This window comes from Labrus mixtus, chromosome 17 (assembly GCF_963584025.1).
Source record: "Labrus mixtus chromosome 17, fLabMix1.1, whole genome shotgun sequence".
Classification (NCBI taxonomy): domain Eukaryota; kingdom Metazoa; phylum Chordata; class Actinopteri; order Labriformes; family Labridae; genus Labrus; species Labrus mixtus.
In genome coordinates, this window is record NC_083628.1 from 10,319,319 (window position 1) to 10,333,802 (window position 14,484).

At 40.6% G+C, this 14,484-nt stretch overlaps 1 protein-coding gene across 18 annotated transcripts in view; it reads right to left on the minus strand.

Moving 5' to 3' along the window:
* Positions 1–14,484, minus strand: part of LOC132992110 (formin-binding protein 1) — a 68,948-nt gene that overhangs the window by 10,212 nt on the left and 44,252 nt on the right. For 6 of the 18 annotated variants that reach the window (XM_061061241.1, XM_061061242.1, XM_061061245.1 and 3 more), the window contains 5 exons: positions 13,471–13,617; positions 9,482–9,667; positions 7,799–7,987; positions 2,280–2,294; positions 1,954–1,989 (listed from right to left, as the gene is read on the minus strand). In XM_061061241.1, the coding sequence (XP_060917224.1) occupies positions 1,954–1,989; positions 2,280–2,294; positions 7,799–7,987; positions 9,482–9,667; positions 13,471–13,617 (573 nt within the window). The remainder of the gene's footprint in view (positions 1–1,953; positions 1,990–2,279; positions 2,295–7,798; positions 7,988–9,481; positions 9,668–13,470; positions 13,618–14,484) is intronic. The other 12 variants (XM_061061249.1, XM_061061250.1, XM_061061256.1 and 9 more) reach the window with 9 other exon arrangements.

Consider the following 14,484-nt stretch of genomic DNA (forward strand, 5'->3'; position numbering starts at 1 on the left):
TATCAGCGATGATAACTCAATGAAAATGCTAATGTTTTACAAGTCTAAGTTTAGCGTGTTAGCATGCTAACATTATACTGACTATCAATTACCTAAAGTACAACTGAGACTGATGGAAAAGTTGGTTTGCTGGAATTTGGTCTGAGGGTTTAATTTCTCAATTAATCATGGAACTCTTCGGAGCTCTACAGAGCATTTCTTTGACTTTATTTCACAAGTTACAGAAAAGATCAAAGGAGATAAATGTGCTTTCTACTTTAGGCCTCTCTATCTCTGCATGGACTGGACAGGTGAAGGCCTCATCGGATCTCACTGAGATGGGTCACAACCAGTGTTAATCTCGTCAACGAAATAAATGACGAAAATATTCGTTAGTCAACTATGACGACGACGAGACGAAACTCCGCTATTTGACGATTTGATCAATAATATTACTTCATCATCTAATTGGCGAAAATGTCCCCCTCAGCTGTTCTAAAATCACTGTAAACCATCGTATACTTCATCAAAGGTGTGCGTGTGTGTGGTGAGTGCAACAATGTGCAGCCTAGAGCCTGCAGGTCCGTGAAGCCCCGCCCCCTAGAGCTTCTGATAATAAAAATAAAAGCTCGCGTCTGATTTTGTTGACTAATTGACTAAATTAAATCAATAACAAATGAATAATATCTGACTCAATATAAAGGACATTTTCGTCAGGAGACTATGACTAAATTCGAAAATGGTGTGAAGATTAACACTGGTCACAACAGGATATCAAATGCTGGAGCTACAGACTTGAGGTTCACTGCACATTAGCCAGGTCAAACACGGCAGCTAGGTTACCATGGCAACCTTACCCCGTCTCCCCGAATCACCACGCAACACTTACCGGGGCATGCAATAATAACAAAGATCGTGTAAATGGTCATGCAGAGACATGCTCCTTTTTTTCTCAATGATACATTTCAGTGCAGAAATCATGTATTAGTGATTGCTAGTGATTACACATGCTAACATTCGCTACGGCATTCAACAACACATGAAATCACCTGGGTGAAATGCACAACCAAACTAAAACTATGGGCAAACAATTTGACTCATAGTGATGTGATAAGTGTGACTTTGTATGGAATCAGGAAGTGATTTAAAAATATGATTTCGACGCACAAAATGATGAAAAAGCATAAATCATTAAAAGACCTTGTTTACATTACTGCGTGAGCTTAGTGCTCGTTTTTATGCATCGACACACGCTTAGGTCTGCATGCTTAATGTAAAACAAGCTTACAGTTAGCTTAGCATTGTGGTGGGAAGCTGGAAAAAAACGACTAGCCCGGCTCTGTCCAGAGGAGCATTGATAACCATGACTTTCTTATAACTTAGCAGTAAACTGAAATAACTTCATGGGCTATGTCATTACGCACTAATAGAAAACATTGCCTGCTGGGATTGTTAGGGAACATGCCTTGGATATTTATTTTTCTTTAATCCAGAGTTGGAATCATCCTAAACATTTTTATAAGAGGCTTTTTACAGAGCACAGATTATAGACACTCAAATAAAGTGTTGTAACGGAAACAGATCCACTTTTTAATACCTTTGGATCAACACGACTATCTCTAACTGTCCTATCCTTTGAGTCATAATGCAAAAATAAGCTAAACTGAGCATTAGCTTGATTCATTCATATGAGAGTGCTTTATTCTAATTATTCCTTTAATCGTCAGAGTATTAATGACTTGATATTCATAAGCTGTGAAGGACTGCAATCAATCATACATCATTTTCGGTGTGTTAGCGTAACAGACCATCTTTCTTTAATAAAACAGGCATGCAGTGTAAGAACACGAGTGATCAAACTCTACCTACGATCAGATTAGTATTTGTTAACAGGACACACAATCTGTCGAGACAAGGAGGACTACCAGACAGACTACGAGACAGACGGATAAGACAGAGAGTAAATCTGATCACCTCAATGAGATTCCGGACGTGGGAATTGAGTGTGATCTGCGTCACAGAGATCACAGACACAGTTTGGGAGAGACATAAACACAAACGGGACATAAAAACAAACAAAACAAATCAACATAAATAAATAAAGACAAGGACAATGAGTCTGGGGTCCATCGTTGTGTCAGCACAGCAAAAAAAAAAATTAAAATACAAACTTATAACCAAAATAACAAAAGAGAGCACAACGGCGTACACAACGTTGTTAACAATGTGTTACAGAGAGGACGTGACATGCGTGATACGGTCATGCCGCTACGGTATTGAGGTTATACGGTCATGCTTACCAGCTTGAGAGAAAGCTTCATGGGAGGGGGGGGGGGGAGAGAAAGAAATGGCGAGGAGCGGGAGAGAGAAAGACACAACAGAAAACAGTCAGCATCAGAAGAATATCGCAGCTATTTGTTTCATCCTTCTTTAAATACAAATCATTCAGATGTAGCTTGTGTCAACGCTTGACTCTGCCAAACTTCACCGTTCAAGGAAAAGAAGGGAAAAGCACTAAAAGGCTTGAGAACATGGATTTCTTTTTATGTGCTAGATGTGTCAAAAAAAAGCTCTTTAATTAAGAGTTTGAGCTTTAATACCTGCTCCCTTTTCCTTTGAGGTGAAGTTTAACATTTCTAATAGGGTGAATTAATGAAAAATGAGAAACAAGTTTGCGAAAACAACGACCTACTGCGACAAGCACGGAGGAAAGAATGAGAAAACTAAGGGGAAGACAGATGAGAGTAAATGTAAAGAAAGAAGAAGTAGGGAGTGTGGATGCAACAGGGACATACAGTATGTGCCCTTTACTCCTTGGTACATCTCTGCTGTCATTACAAAGAGAGACAGCAGAGGGCACCAAAAGCACACATCAGTAGATCCAAACGTTGACATGGAGGCAGATGAAGACAAGCTGGAGAGACACTTTCAAAACCAAAACCAGACTATCCAAACTCCCTTTTTTTTAAAGAAGAAAATCCACACAGGCAAATATTGATCTCAAAGTAAAGTAGACTAACAAAGGCAGGAAATAAATGATGAACTAAAAAGCAAGGGGGAGACAAAAGAAATAGTCGTTTGCAGGACTTGAGACTTGTTTTTATTGAGAGGTTTTCTGTGAGGATGTGGTTATGTTTTCATCACAAAGAACAGAGTAGAGAGCATTTGAACAATCATCAGCTGGTGGAGCTGCAGCAGGTGACTTGTAATCCTGTTAGAGGCTCACAGGCTGGTGCACTGAGGTGGCTCTACTCACTTTAGTCCACTAATCGAGTCATCCACCTGGAATGGCCTGTTACAGTCTGCTCTATCTTGTGATCCACACTCTCACCTCCCCCACCTCTGTACTATTCCAACAGTCCCCTTGTGAGAAGCTTTACTTACAGAGCACCAAGAGTCATTCAAATCTTTCCTCTGTATTTATATATTCTGTAACTTTCTGTAAAAGTACAGGAAATTAAAGTTCAAGTTGTTTTTGTTTCTATCGGGTCAGGTACAGACTCAATGGATTTAGTTTGAGATGTTCTACAGATAGGCTTAGTTATTGTCTACAGTTTGAAGTTACAGGGACAAATGCACATTCATGACATTTCTGTAATGTGCCAGTTGAGCCATCATGGCTAATTTTCAACTGTGGGTCCCTGGGCAGGTGAGAGACAGAGCAAGAGACACACAAGGTACGACATAACAGAGCAGCAACACTGCACACTTAGCCCGGCACATATAAGGCACTTCATAGCAAGGACAACAATAGACTTCATAAAAAAAAAAATAGACTCAAATGGAACAATAATGTACATGTAGACCGATAAATCACAAGAAAACTCCAGGGCACGACCTTTAACTCCTAAACTTCTTTAAGTTTGTGACAAGGTCATAGTAAGTCAAACATTAACAGCTTTGACAAAGAGAAAAAAATAATTCCTATTGATGCCTTCTAAGTGTTTGGAAAGATGTATCGATAGTTTAAGAGAAATTCTCTTCATTTGAAATCACTGTCCATGCATCTACATGAAGAATTAAGATTTACTCACAAAACAGTTTCACATTTTGAAATTTGAATAACGAATAAGCAACAATAAGCATCGCTGAGGTTTATAAATAAGGATAACTTAAGATTCATTGTAATAAAATGATCCATGTCAGAGATTTGGGGTGAATTCTCCACCTACTGCGTTGAGTGCATACAGTATATTATGTCACCTGAGAGCAGCATTAAACGGCATGGTGCTGAATGTGTTTAGCTCTGACGTGCCATCCCAGTGTGATTCTAAGAAGTTTGATAAATACCAGCCCCCTTATCCTCAGATGAACCTCAACTCCTTCCATCCCCCGGACAGACACAGATATACAGGTATATTTCAGCTCTTACAGACAAACAACACTGCTGCAGTATGGCACACTAGCACAAATAAAGCCCTGTAGGGGTGAATTCTGGGTAATGTAGGCTTAACCCAGACCCAAAGTGTGACCAACACCTCACCTTTTACTACATACGGCTTAGAGTGACATTTAATTAACCAGGAGAGGGCGATTGGAAGCTCGGATGATTAAGCATCCTCACACCCATAATCCCCCACTGCTTTAGGTGCTTGTGACACTTTGTGAATTGACCCCTTGTTGATGCTCGGTGAGGGGAAAGCCCTAAATCAGCTGTGGGGATGACGAGCAACAAGGAACCCTGAAGCGGATACATGTGATGTGGGATGAAGTCATCATCTCGTCAGAGCATTCGTCCAGATTTGACACGTGACAGGGCCATGTGATCAATTCCCAGAAAGACACACACACACACGCAGACACACACACACACACTAGCCTCCTTTGTGAGGAAAATTAGCCTCGTTAATTGTGACGAACATCCTCATCTTAGAAACGGACGTCACGCAACTCAATTTTTATTCATGAGGCTAGTGCATGTGCTGTACACGGCTTTCACTGACCCCAAACACATCCCGACGCATTCAATATTCATTCCCTCTTTCTTCCAACCCCATACCTGCTCACATACACACACGCCCATCACACACACACTTACAACATATTGCCTTGCTTCGAAAGCATATGTAGGTCGACCCAGAGTCCTCTTCATTAGCTCTTTGTTACAAATGAGCGAGTGCGGGGATTGCTGCTGTGGTGGTTGTCGGAGAGAATACAGCTTCGTCAGTGAGATCAGCACCGACTCTCTTACAGCTCTTATACTCTACACGCTCTTAATTTGAACTCCTAAAACACACATGCCTTTCGCTTTTTGCACAAGACACATACGCACGCACACATATATAGTTGCTGTGGATGGATGAGACAGCGAATATGCCCCACACTAAGGCTCTCCTGCAAGGGGGGTGTTGACATGCCTCCGCTAAGCAAGAGGACACAAAACACCACCTCCACTGGCACAACTAATGCGATCCTTAATGTGATACTATGTTCTCTTTGCAGGAGGTGGGAGGAATACAATCTAGTTTTCTTGATTAAACTCGATTTATATCATATTTAACATCTGTTGATTGTTTACAAATCTTTAAACAGGGTTTACAAGCAAGGAATAGAATAAAAAAACATGATTCATTTGAGTTACAGATGAACATGAAATCAGACAATCTGGCCTGGTGTTTTCAGTTCTCCCCAGCAGGGTGGTACTAGCTCTTGATAAAGTAACTAAATTACCATTGCCTGGACTGTGATAAGTAAAAAAAAAAAAAGAAAAAACAAGAATGGATGGACTGATGAGTCGCCTCCTTCCTTTTAGACAAAGAGCTTCAGCTGGTAACAATGAAACTCGGCTCTAGTATCAAACTGAAGCTCCACTAAAGGAGCCTTCTAAATGTACTATGCAAAGTCATCTGATCACATTTTTCATTTAAAATGCATGTGATCATGTGACGGCCAAAGACCTGGCACATTTCATATATTTTTTTTTAAACGTTTTCAATCTCAAACAAAAACCTTCTAGCGATCCAGATTTTAAAATACCTTCCAAGACCTGCTGCTGATCAAACATTTCAATCAAGTGTCCCTTCTCAAAACGAGCATCGGTTCTGTATTACTGTACTGTGTTGTGAAAGTTAAGCCAGTTAGCTGGCTTTGAGGAGATGTATCTAGGCCTGTTTGTGAAAGAGCCAAAGAATTAAAGTAAGCTGTTCAGAGGAATGAGTCCCAACTGTCTGAGTCAGTGAGGCACTAGGCTGCCGTCCTTAAAAGACTTGTTGTTGTTTTATCGGATTAACCGTGCAACTTCTGCCTCCTTTTACTGACCTGTCAATATGCTAGTGTTGATCTAAACAGAAGCAAATGATGTGGTGACGATGTACTCTAAATCAAACAACATCTATACACATGAAAACACGAACAGGCCTCTGCCATGAGACATGAATATATGTACGAGTTGATACAATGTGTTTTCATGAAGTAAGAATGAAGGTGTACGGATTGATTTAAAAAAAAAGGGATTTTTCTTTCTGCTGTGATAGTTTTTCTAACTTCTCATGGGCTCCAAAGACTTCATTTGACCTTTTTCATCTGCTCTAAATGTTACAGTAAGGTCACACTTCAATCACTTGTATCTGTGTAAACTCAAACACAATGCATGTGATTTCACTCTTTTTTTTTCCTCTTTATGGCTCTTCTCGAGAGCTGTTTCAGCACTTCCGCTTTCAGAAACGTGCAATTCCTGTTTGAAAAAAATACGCACTTCCCTTTTCTTCTGCCGACCTTCAATCATTTCCTCTACGATATGCTCGCTCAATGGACCGTCGCACCCACAGTATTGTTCTTGCTCTGTGCCTTTTTCAGGCGTCATGTTAGCACTGATTCAAACTCTCTGCCGTGAGTAACTGCTGCCCTTTTAAAAAATCAGAGTGAATACAAAAACTATATTTGTGGTCTCCGGAAGGAACACGTGAGTTACCGCCCATTCCTGAGGTCAGGGAGAGATGGAGGGTGTGACAGGAAAAGGTGCTCTGACCTGCCCCCCCCGACCCAGTGACCCAAGTACGAACACACACTGGACTTGAGATCAGTTACTGGTGATGACACCCACCAGGACCCTGGTGCTGATTAAGCCTTTGTAGTTGCTGCTTCTATGGAAACAGTGATAAAGGAGTTCAGGAGGAATTTCACAATAAGTGCATCTCTTAAAAAAGGGATCTAACTTGATGTTTTTTCACTTGACACTGGTCATTGAATCCGGAATCATTCCATACCCAGTGTTCACTACACCCCTCGTTTTATCTGCAAAACAACAAAAGCAAACCGCCGCCTCCAGCATAGACTGCAGATGAAAAGTGCGCAGGGGGCATCTGCAGTCTCCATGCTAGTGCCAAGACTCTTAGGCGTCTTGCTAATCAAAGGGGGAAGTTGGGTAAGAGGAAGGGATCTCATTGTGAGTACAGAGTTAATGTGAAGAATGAAGGGACATGATGGAGAGACTGTAGGTGAGTAAGACGTGTACCATGGATTTGTAGTTTTTTGCGCTACATTAGCATGCTAGCGGAGCAAAAAAAGTCTGAGCACTGTATGAGTGAAGGTAAGAGGCCTCTTATGTTGCTGGTATTCACTGATTATACCACTAAAGGAGTTATACTGCAGATTTTCAAGGCAGTTCTGAACTGCAAGGTTTGGAAATAAAAGCGTGTAATGGCTCTGTTAACAATTGAGGTCACATTGCCTTCATACAGATGCTTTCAGTTACTTGGGGAATGATTATGATACCTTTTCTGTTACTTCACTCATACAGTGCAGCAGGTTCACAGCTCAGATACAGGTGTAGAGACACACACGCACACATGCACAAAGCTAGCTGTTCACACACACTTACCCCTCGCCTCAGGCTCCGGAGGCAGTGCATTTTGGGTTTGGAGGCCATGAAGTCGTTGAGGCGGTGGGAGAGGGGCTCCTTTTGCTGCTTGGGAGATTGGGAGTCGTTGGGAACAGCAGAGGGTGAGGGCGGGGATGTGGCTGGGGGGGCAGGTGGGGGCTGGTGGGGGGACGTTAACAAGGACATAAGCTACCAGTAAGAGGGGGGGAGCCATGACGGAGGGGAGGAAGAAAAAGGAGGAGGAAAACATGGAAGAAGAAGAAGAAGAATAAAGGGGGCAAGAATCCAACGAAAAAGGAGGAAAAAAGGAGGGAACACAAAACGAAATAAATAAGCCTCCTACAAATATTAAAAAAGAAACACACAACAGAAAAAACCCAAACAGAATGTAAAAGACAACCGAAGGAACGCCAAACCTTGTCAGTTGTTATGTTGTGGGAATGAAAAATTCAAACATATTAAAACATAAAAAAAACTGTTTAAACAAGGTGAACAAAAACAGAGTGAGTAGGAAGCGTAACATGTGTTAAAGCAAGCGTCTGCGACAAAGCGAACAGCAAAGAGTTTGAGTCAAAGCGCATGCAGGCGCTCGTTCCCCCGACCTCGACACATGCCAGATAGGACGAGAAATTCCCCATGTCCCCGAGGACATCAGCCGCTGGATTTTTAAGGTCATCATCACAGTAAGATTGAATTGCTTATTGCTGTCCTAAAAAAATCTGACTGCATTATTCATCCCCAGTAGTGGACGAGTTAGGAGAATAAAGCAGCTCGCATGCACGTTCGAGTGATTTAGAAAGCCTTCTTACGAACACAAAGAGGGTGAAAAATCACAAAAATCCTTGATTTAGAGAGTCAGCAATGGTGCTTTTATACTTAATTTATGTTTCCGTTACATTTGCATGCAAGTGTAGAAATACCTCCCTGCATCAGAGTAGTAATACCGCTGAAATGAATCTGGTCTGAATTAAGTGTGTAGTTTTGGGAGGTTGCACATTGTGGATTAAAATGAGTTCATACACCATTTTCTGTTGACATAAAGTACTCCGGGTTTCTCCTCTAGGATTGCACACACTTGCTTCCAGCCCTTCTTTCCCACGCACTCTCAGTTACTCACTCATGCATTGCTCTATTTCACCACCAACAGTGCCAACAGCCCATAAGACAGTCAGAGATCAGATTTTTTTCTGTTCAGAAGCAGGAAACTGAAGGAGCCCGAACACCAGGAAACTGTTATTTTAGATCAAGTTAATGTCTGCCAGTTGAACCCGTCCACAAGATAAAAGGTAGAAATGCATTAGTGTGTGTTACAGAAGAAGGGAGGCTCCCATTATTGGTGAGGGTGGATTGCCAGGGAGGGGGGGAATGCGTGGCTGCTAATAATAATAATAACAACAACAACAAAAATGGCAATAGTAACAATGAACTAGCGACACATTTCTTAACTTAAATTAACACAAAAAGGACATTTAAAACATAACCAGGGCTAGAAATGTAACAGATACATATGTGACACTGAACACATATATTTCTACAGTGTTGCAGGACACAACCAACATAACTTCACGAAACCTCCCCCAAGTCTAAAGTGACCTCTAAGCGAGAAAAATCGTGTTAAAACGGAAATGTCAGCCCACCATGGTGCGGCAGGTTCAGATGTGAATGTGTGCACTCGTGTGTTACCTTGTTCTTGTTCTTAATGAAAGGCCACAGTTTGCCCTTGCTCTTGCTGACGGGCTTCTCCTTGGTCTCTCTGGACAGGCTGGTGTCAGACGCCGTCCTCTTCATAGCCTGGCCGTAGTCCTCGAACTCCACATCACCGGGCGGCTCGAACCCGGACTTATACGACTCCACTACCTGCTGCGAGTCCTAGTTGAGGGGTGGGAGAGGGGTTGCAGAAATCAGCAACAGCTTCATTCTTGATTTATTTAGATAACACACCGCCCTCCTGCAATATGAATTCACTGTAGACTTAATAAAAAGCTTTTTAAATCACTAACAGCTATGTCAGTGAACTCATTTATTGAATACAAGTTTACAGTTTAATTTAATGTTGACAAAATTAAAAAAATGTAACTTAATTCATACTCTTCTTATATATTAAAGCACATATGAAAAATTGGCTCAGTTAGACAGCTAGTTTACAGGGTGATGGAAAAACAGCCATGATGTAAAAAAATGTCAATTAGAGTTATCTGAACATATTAATGGGACGGTATTGAGAAATGCATGGAGACTGCATCTTCTGTTTGGATTTCCTGAATTAAGCCTTAAAAAAAAGTAGCATTTCTCCACCAAGACATGTTAGCAAAGCCGACATCATTCAAGTTTCAGGTTCTTTGGACATGTTAACAGCCGAATCAGAATAAACACATTACTCTGGGTTTTAACAGACACATAGTCTCTTACCAGTTCACTCTTAGCTTTTTGTGTCCCAAACAAACTAACCATCAAACAGCTTGTAAAGCAGTTGTTTATCTCAGCATACACATCTGCATGTAAACAGGAATATTAGTGAACATGTTATTTACATTAGCCATGTAAATAACTTGTGTTTTCCGACTAAGGGCCATAACAAAAATATCTACTTTTACAATAAAACTGTTATACAGTTAGACATGCAGATGGACTATCGAGTTTAACAAAGGAAGAAAATGTAACCATATTGATTTCTTAGGGAATCTGGACTGTTTCTCTTGGAGTTTCTCTTCCATCTTCCATCATCAGCCACTGAGCACTGTAGCTTAAGTGCAGCTGCAGGCTACTGGTAAGAAAGGCTGTCGGCTTGGAAGTGTATTTTCTTTTGGCTTAGGACCCGTGCAAATAGGCGGGGGGTTACTGATTCTGCTTTTATTATTTTGATAGAAATCGTTGTATAGTGTAACACCTTAATTCATTTTTATTTTACATATAAACTGAATAATTAAACAATGCAAAGCAATGACTAATGGGGGATGTCTGTGTGTTTAGATTGACCGTCTAATCAGTACGCCAGGTGATAAGATGCAACACAATAGAGGCCTGGTGACTCTCTTCTTTATGGTAGTTTTTGAATGATGACAGTCCATGAGTTTGTCATGAAAGGAGACAGACAGAGAGAGAGATAAAGAGAGGCCGTCATTTTCTATTTTGTGGGCCACTGAAGAAAGAGGAAAAGACCCAAATCTGTCAGGCAGGAGTTATGACAAAAACAGTGAACACAGCTGGGCTCAGAAACAGGAAGAAGAACATTAATCATGTGCAGTGTGCATCAGCCTATCTAAGCTGATAAGGGCCAGGGGGTCAAGAGATTGTGGGGTGTGCAATGTATACATGCGGCAAGGCAAGTTTGTCTATATAACACTACTCATAGATAGAGCAAATTTAAGAGCTTTACAGAGTTAAGAACAGGACATTCAGAACATTAAGATAATTAAAAGAAATATGATATTAAGAAGTTTCTGACAGGAAGAGAGACAGAGAGAGACTAAAGGAAGGAGCATGTGATGTGTTATTCTGTGCTGTTGTTTAGTGCTGCAGACAGTCACAGGATGGAGTCATCTCCCTGGAGCCGAGCCATGCACTCTTTCTCACACACACACACACACACACACACAGACATACTCAAGCACACACATATATTATGCGATGCCTGAGGATAGTCTTGCTTTCTGTCATACGGCAAGCAGCCAACATGTGACATCTCAATATATCACACAGCTCGTTTTGTCTTTAAAGTGGCTAAATGCTGTCTTTTATTTTGAAATCAAAGTAATGAAACCGTAAACAGCCCTTTGATACGAGTGCATATCAACTCGGTGAAAGTGTATAAAACTTAAATAGGCAAACGCTTGTTTAAAGCACAGGAAGCACGAGACGATTCAACTTCCTCCTGTTTCTACAATGTGTACAAACATTTCTGGGAAATAGCATTACTCTCCTTCCAACAGAGCGTTGAATAACAAAATGTTCTAATAATCCTATCTGGCTGTTAAATATAAGGCTGTTACTTCAGGGGAAATAAATCATTTGTGCATGTGGAACTTATTTGTCATTTATTGTGGAGGGGGATGTTTTTTTTCATCAGTCTTCTGAGTCCTTCTTTGGAAAATTACAGCGTATGTGCTTCTACTAAAGCTTGACCGACATTTTGCTCTGTGCTGATATGGGCCTCATGCAGATATATATTTGTATCAGCCTGTGAGTTTTTCTGATGTACCGTAAAACGTCAAATAAAAGCCCAACCCCATTTAGGGCCCAGTCCTTTTTACTAGCCCGGTGCTGCTGCAAGTTATGACAAATAAAAGCAGGTCTCGATTAGATGCCCTGAGGCACTTATTGTTGAAATAGATCAAAAATAAGCAAAAAAAGAAGTGCAGCAAGTTAGCCTAGATGGGCTTGTCTTACAAAGCAAGATCAAAATAGTGATTTCTAGTTGTTTTTTTTGTTTTTTTTACAATACACTGTAAAATAATCTTTCTGGTGTAAATGTATTATTTTATAGTCATTCCTTTCTTTGCTGTGTACCAGTTTGGTTTGAAAATAGTTGAAGGCCTGTCTCGTATTATTGTCTGTCACAAATAAAGGCAGGGTCATTTCATAGGCTGAAATAAATTAAAACCCAGGCTATTAATTGGAGTTTTACGGTATGCCAATGTAAAGGCTTTATATGCGATTTTTTGATCCAGCAGATGTTGCCCTTGAGCACCAGCATGAAACCAAAACAACGTGCGCTTCATTGCTGTGTTAGCATTCTAATGCTAGCGATCTTTATTATGCTCGTATCTTCACACTGCATGTAAATTTACCCGAAATTACCGTGATCTAGAAATGCTTACGTGACATTCAGTTAAGCAGTGAGTACGGTATGTTATTCTTCCTTTCTCTAGTCCCTCAATTAAACAACTTTTATACGCGAGGGGATGAGCTGGCCGGCCGGCCCGGCCATGTAAACAAAGTGAAGATAGGACTCGGAAAACTCGGAAAGCATCACAGACAGTGGGACTCGGGCGTTACACCCATTGTAAACAGTCATGACTCACAGAGTTATTTTCAGAGGATATACTTGATTTCTATTACATTTAAGTGTGAAAAATCGCATATTAAGCCTTTAACAGAACATACTGTATATGTGGAAAACAGTGCTCGAGGGGATTGAGAGCTCATGTCATCGAATAGTTTGTACATCTTTATAAGGTTATATTTCTAAAAAGCTGCTTTGTGAGTACCTCTGCATATTTATAACAGTGCCAAATCTAGGAAAATTCACATAAAAAGCCATCTTTGAAATGCACTTAATCTGCCATTTTATCAGTAATCATTGATATTTTATTGCTCCCTTAAATCAGTATTATTATTGTTCTCAAAAATCAGAGTCTAGCTTATACCGCACCGGTTTTACGAGTATAAATGCTAAGGTCCACACACATACTGAATCATTCTTTTAAACTACTCTCTTGGTTTACAACACCGTCCTCCCACAGAACTTTCACAGGTCAGAAGTTTTATTTTGAAAATACCCCCCAAAGAGTAACAACCCACTGCCACACTTGTGGGTCAAATGAAAGCCTAAACGGTATAGTGTGTGGGCTGTGACTGACACCCTGGCTGAGTGAGTAATGTGTCCCATATGGTGGTGTCTCTGTGTGTGTGTTTGTGTGTGTGCACATGTATATCTAGTTGTGTATACTCACAGTCTTGGGCTCGATGGCCTCAGCTGCTTTCGTCATGCCGTCTAAACATTTCCCCACGATTGGCAGCACTTGGCGGTCCACGTCTGCAAACGTCTTCATGCACACTCCTATCCTCTCGATTCTTTTCTCCTCCATTTCTTGAAGTTTCTACATGAAAAGGAAGGCACAATCATCTGTGAATACAAGGTTTCCTGGCTTGTGTCATTAAAAAAGTTTTAAATTTAAAGGACTGAAAGGACTGTCATTTGATAATGAGCATCAAAGATCTGATATACTATCTGTAGTATGTAGTAAGTATAAATCTTGCTTAAAAAAGTGAAGTAATAAAGGAGTGCATTTTGAACACAGCTTTTTATTAAGTCAATGATTAAAATGATCAGTCATGAAATCCAGGCTGACCTCATTGATTGTTTGAAGCCTAATTATATGTAAAGGTTGACTCCTCTCTGGGGGGTGGGACAATATAACTACTCTGCAATATCTTGTTGTCCTCACTATGCTGGTGCTATATATCTATTGGCCTCATGACATGAATGGTGGACTTCATGACACGAATGAACATAATGTGAACTGAAGTTCATTGGCCAAAGAAGAAGTTGACAGCAGGATAAAATATCAAGAAAGCAAAAAATCCAAAGCGATGTACATCAGAGAGCAAGTACAACACAAGATAGGAAACACCTTCAGTAAGTGCAAAACGAACAGCTTTAAGTCCGATTGGAAAGACACGTGCTGACAGGCAATGCACAGAGGTAAAGCACAACATCGACCACTGTATCCTATCGTGCGTTATACTGCGATTCCCACCCCTACTCTCCAGAAGAACTGCACTGTTATTTAAAAACGAGTAAAAACCAAGAATAAAGTCACAAGTTTAAAACCCCTTAACTGGAAAAAGAAAAAGAAGCATCAGCTGTAACTTTGTCGTGAGCAGCTAAATAAGATTAAACTAACATGATGAGTCGGGGACAGACATGGAGAAAGGTACTATTATTCTAGGTGTTTTAATTAACT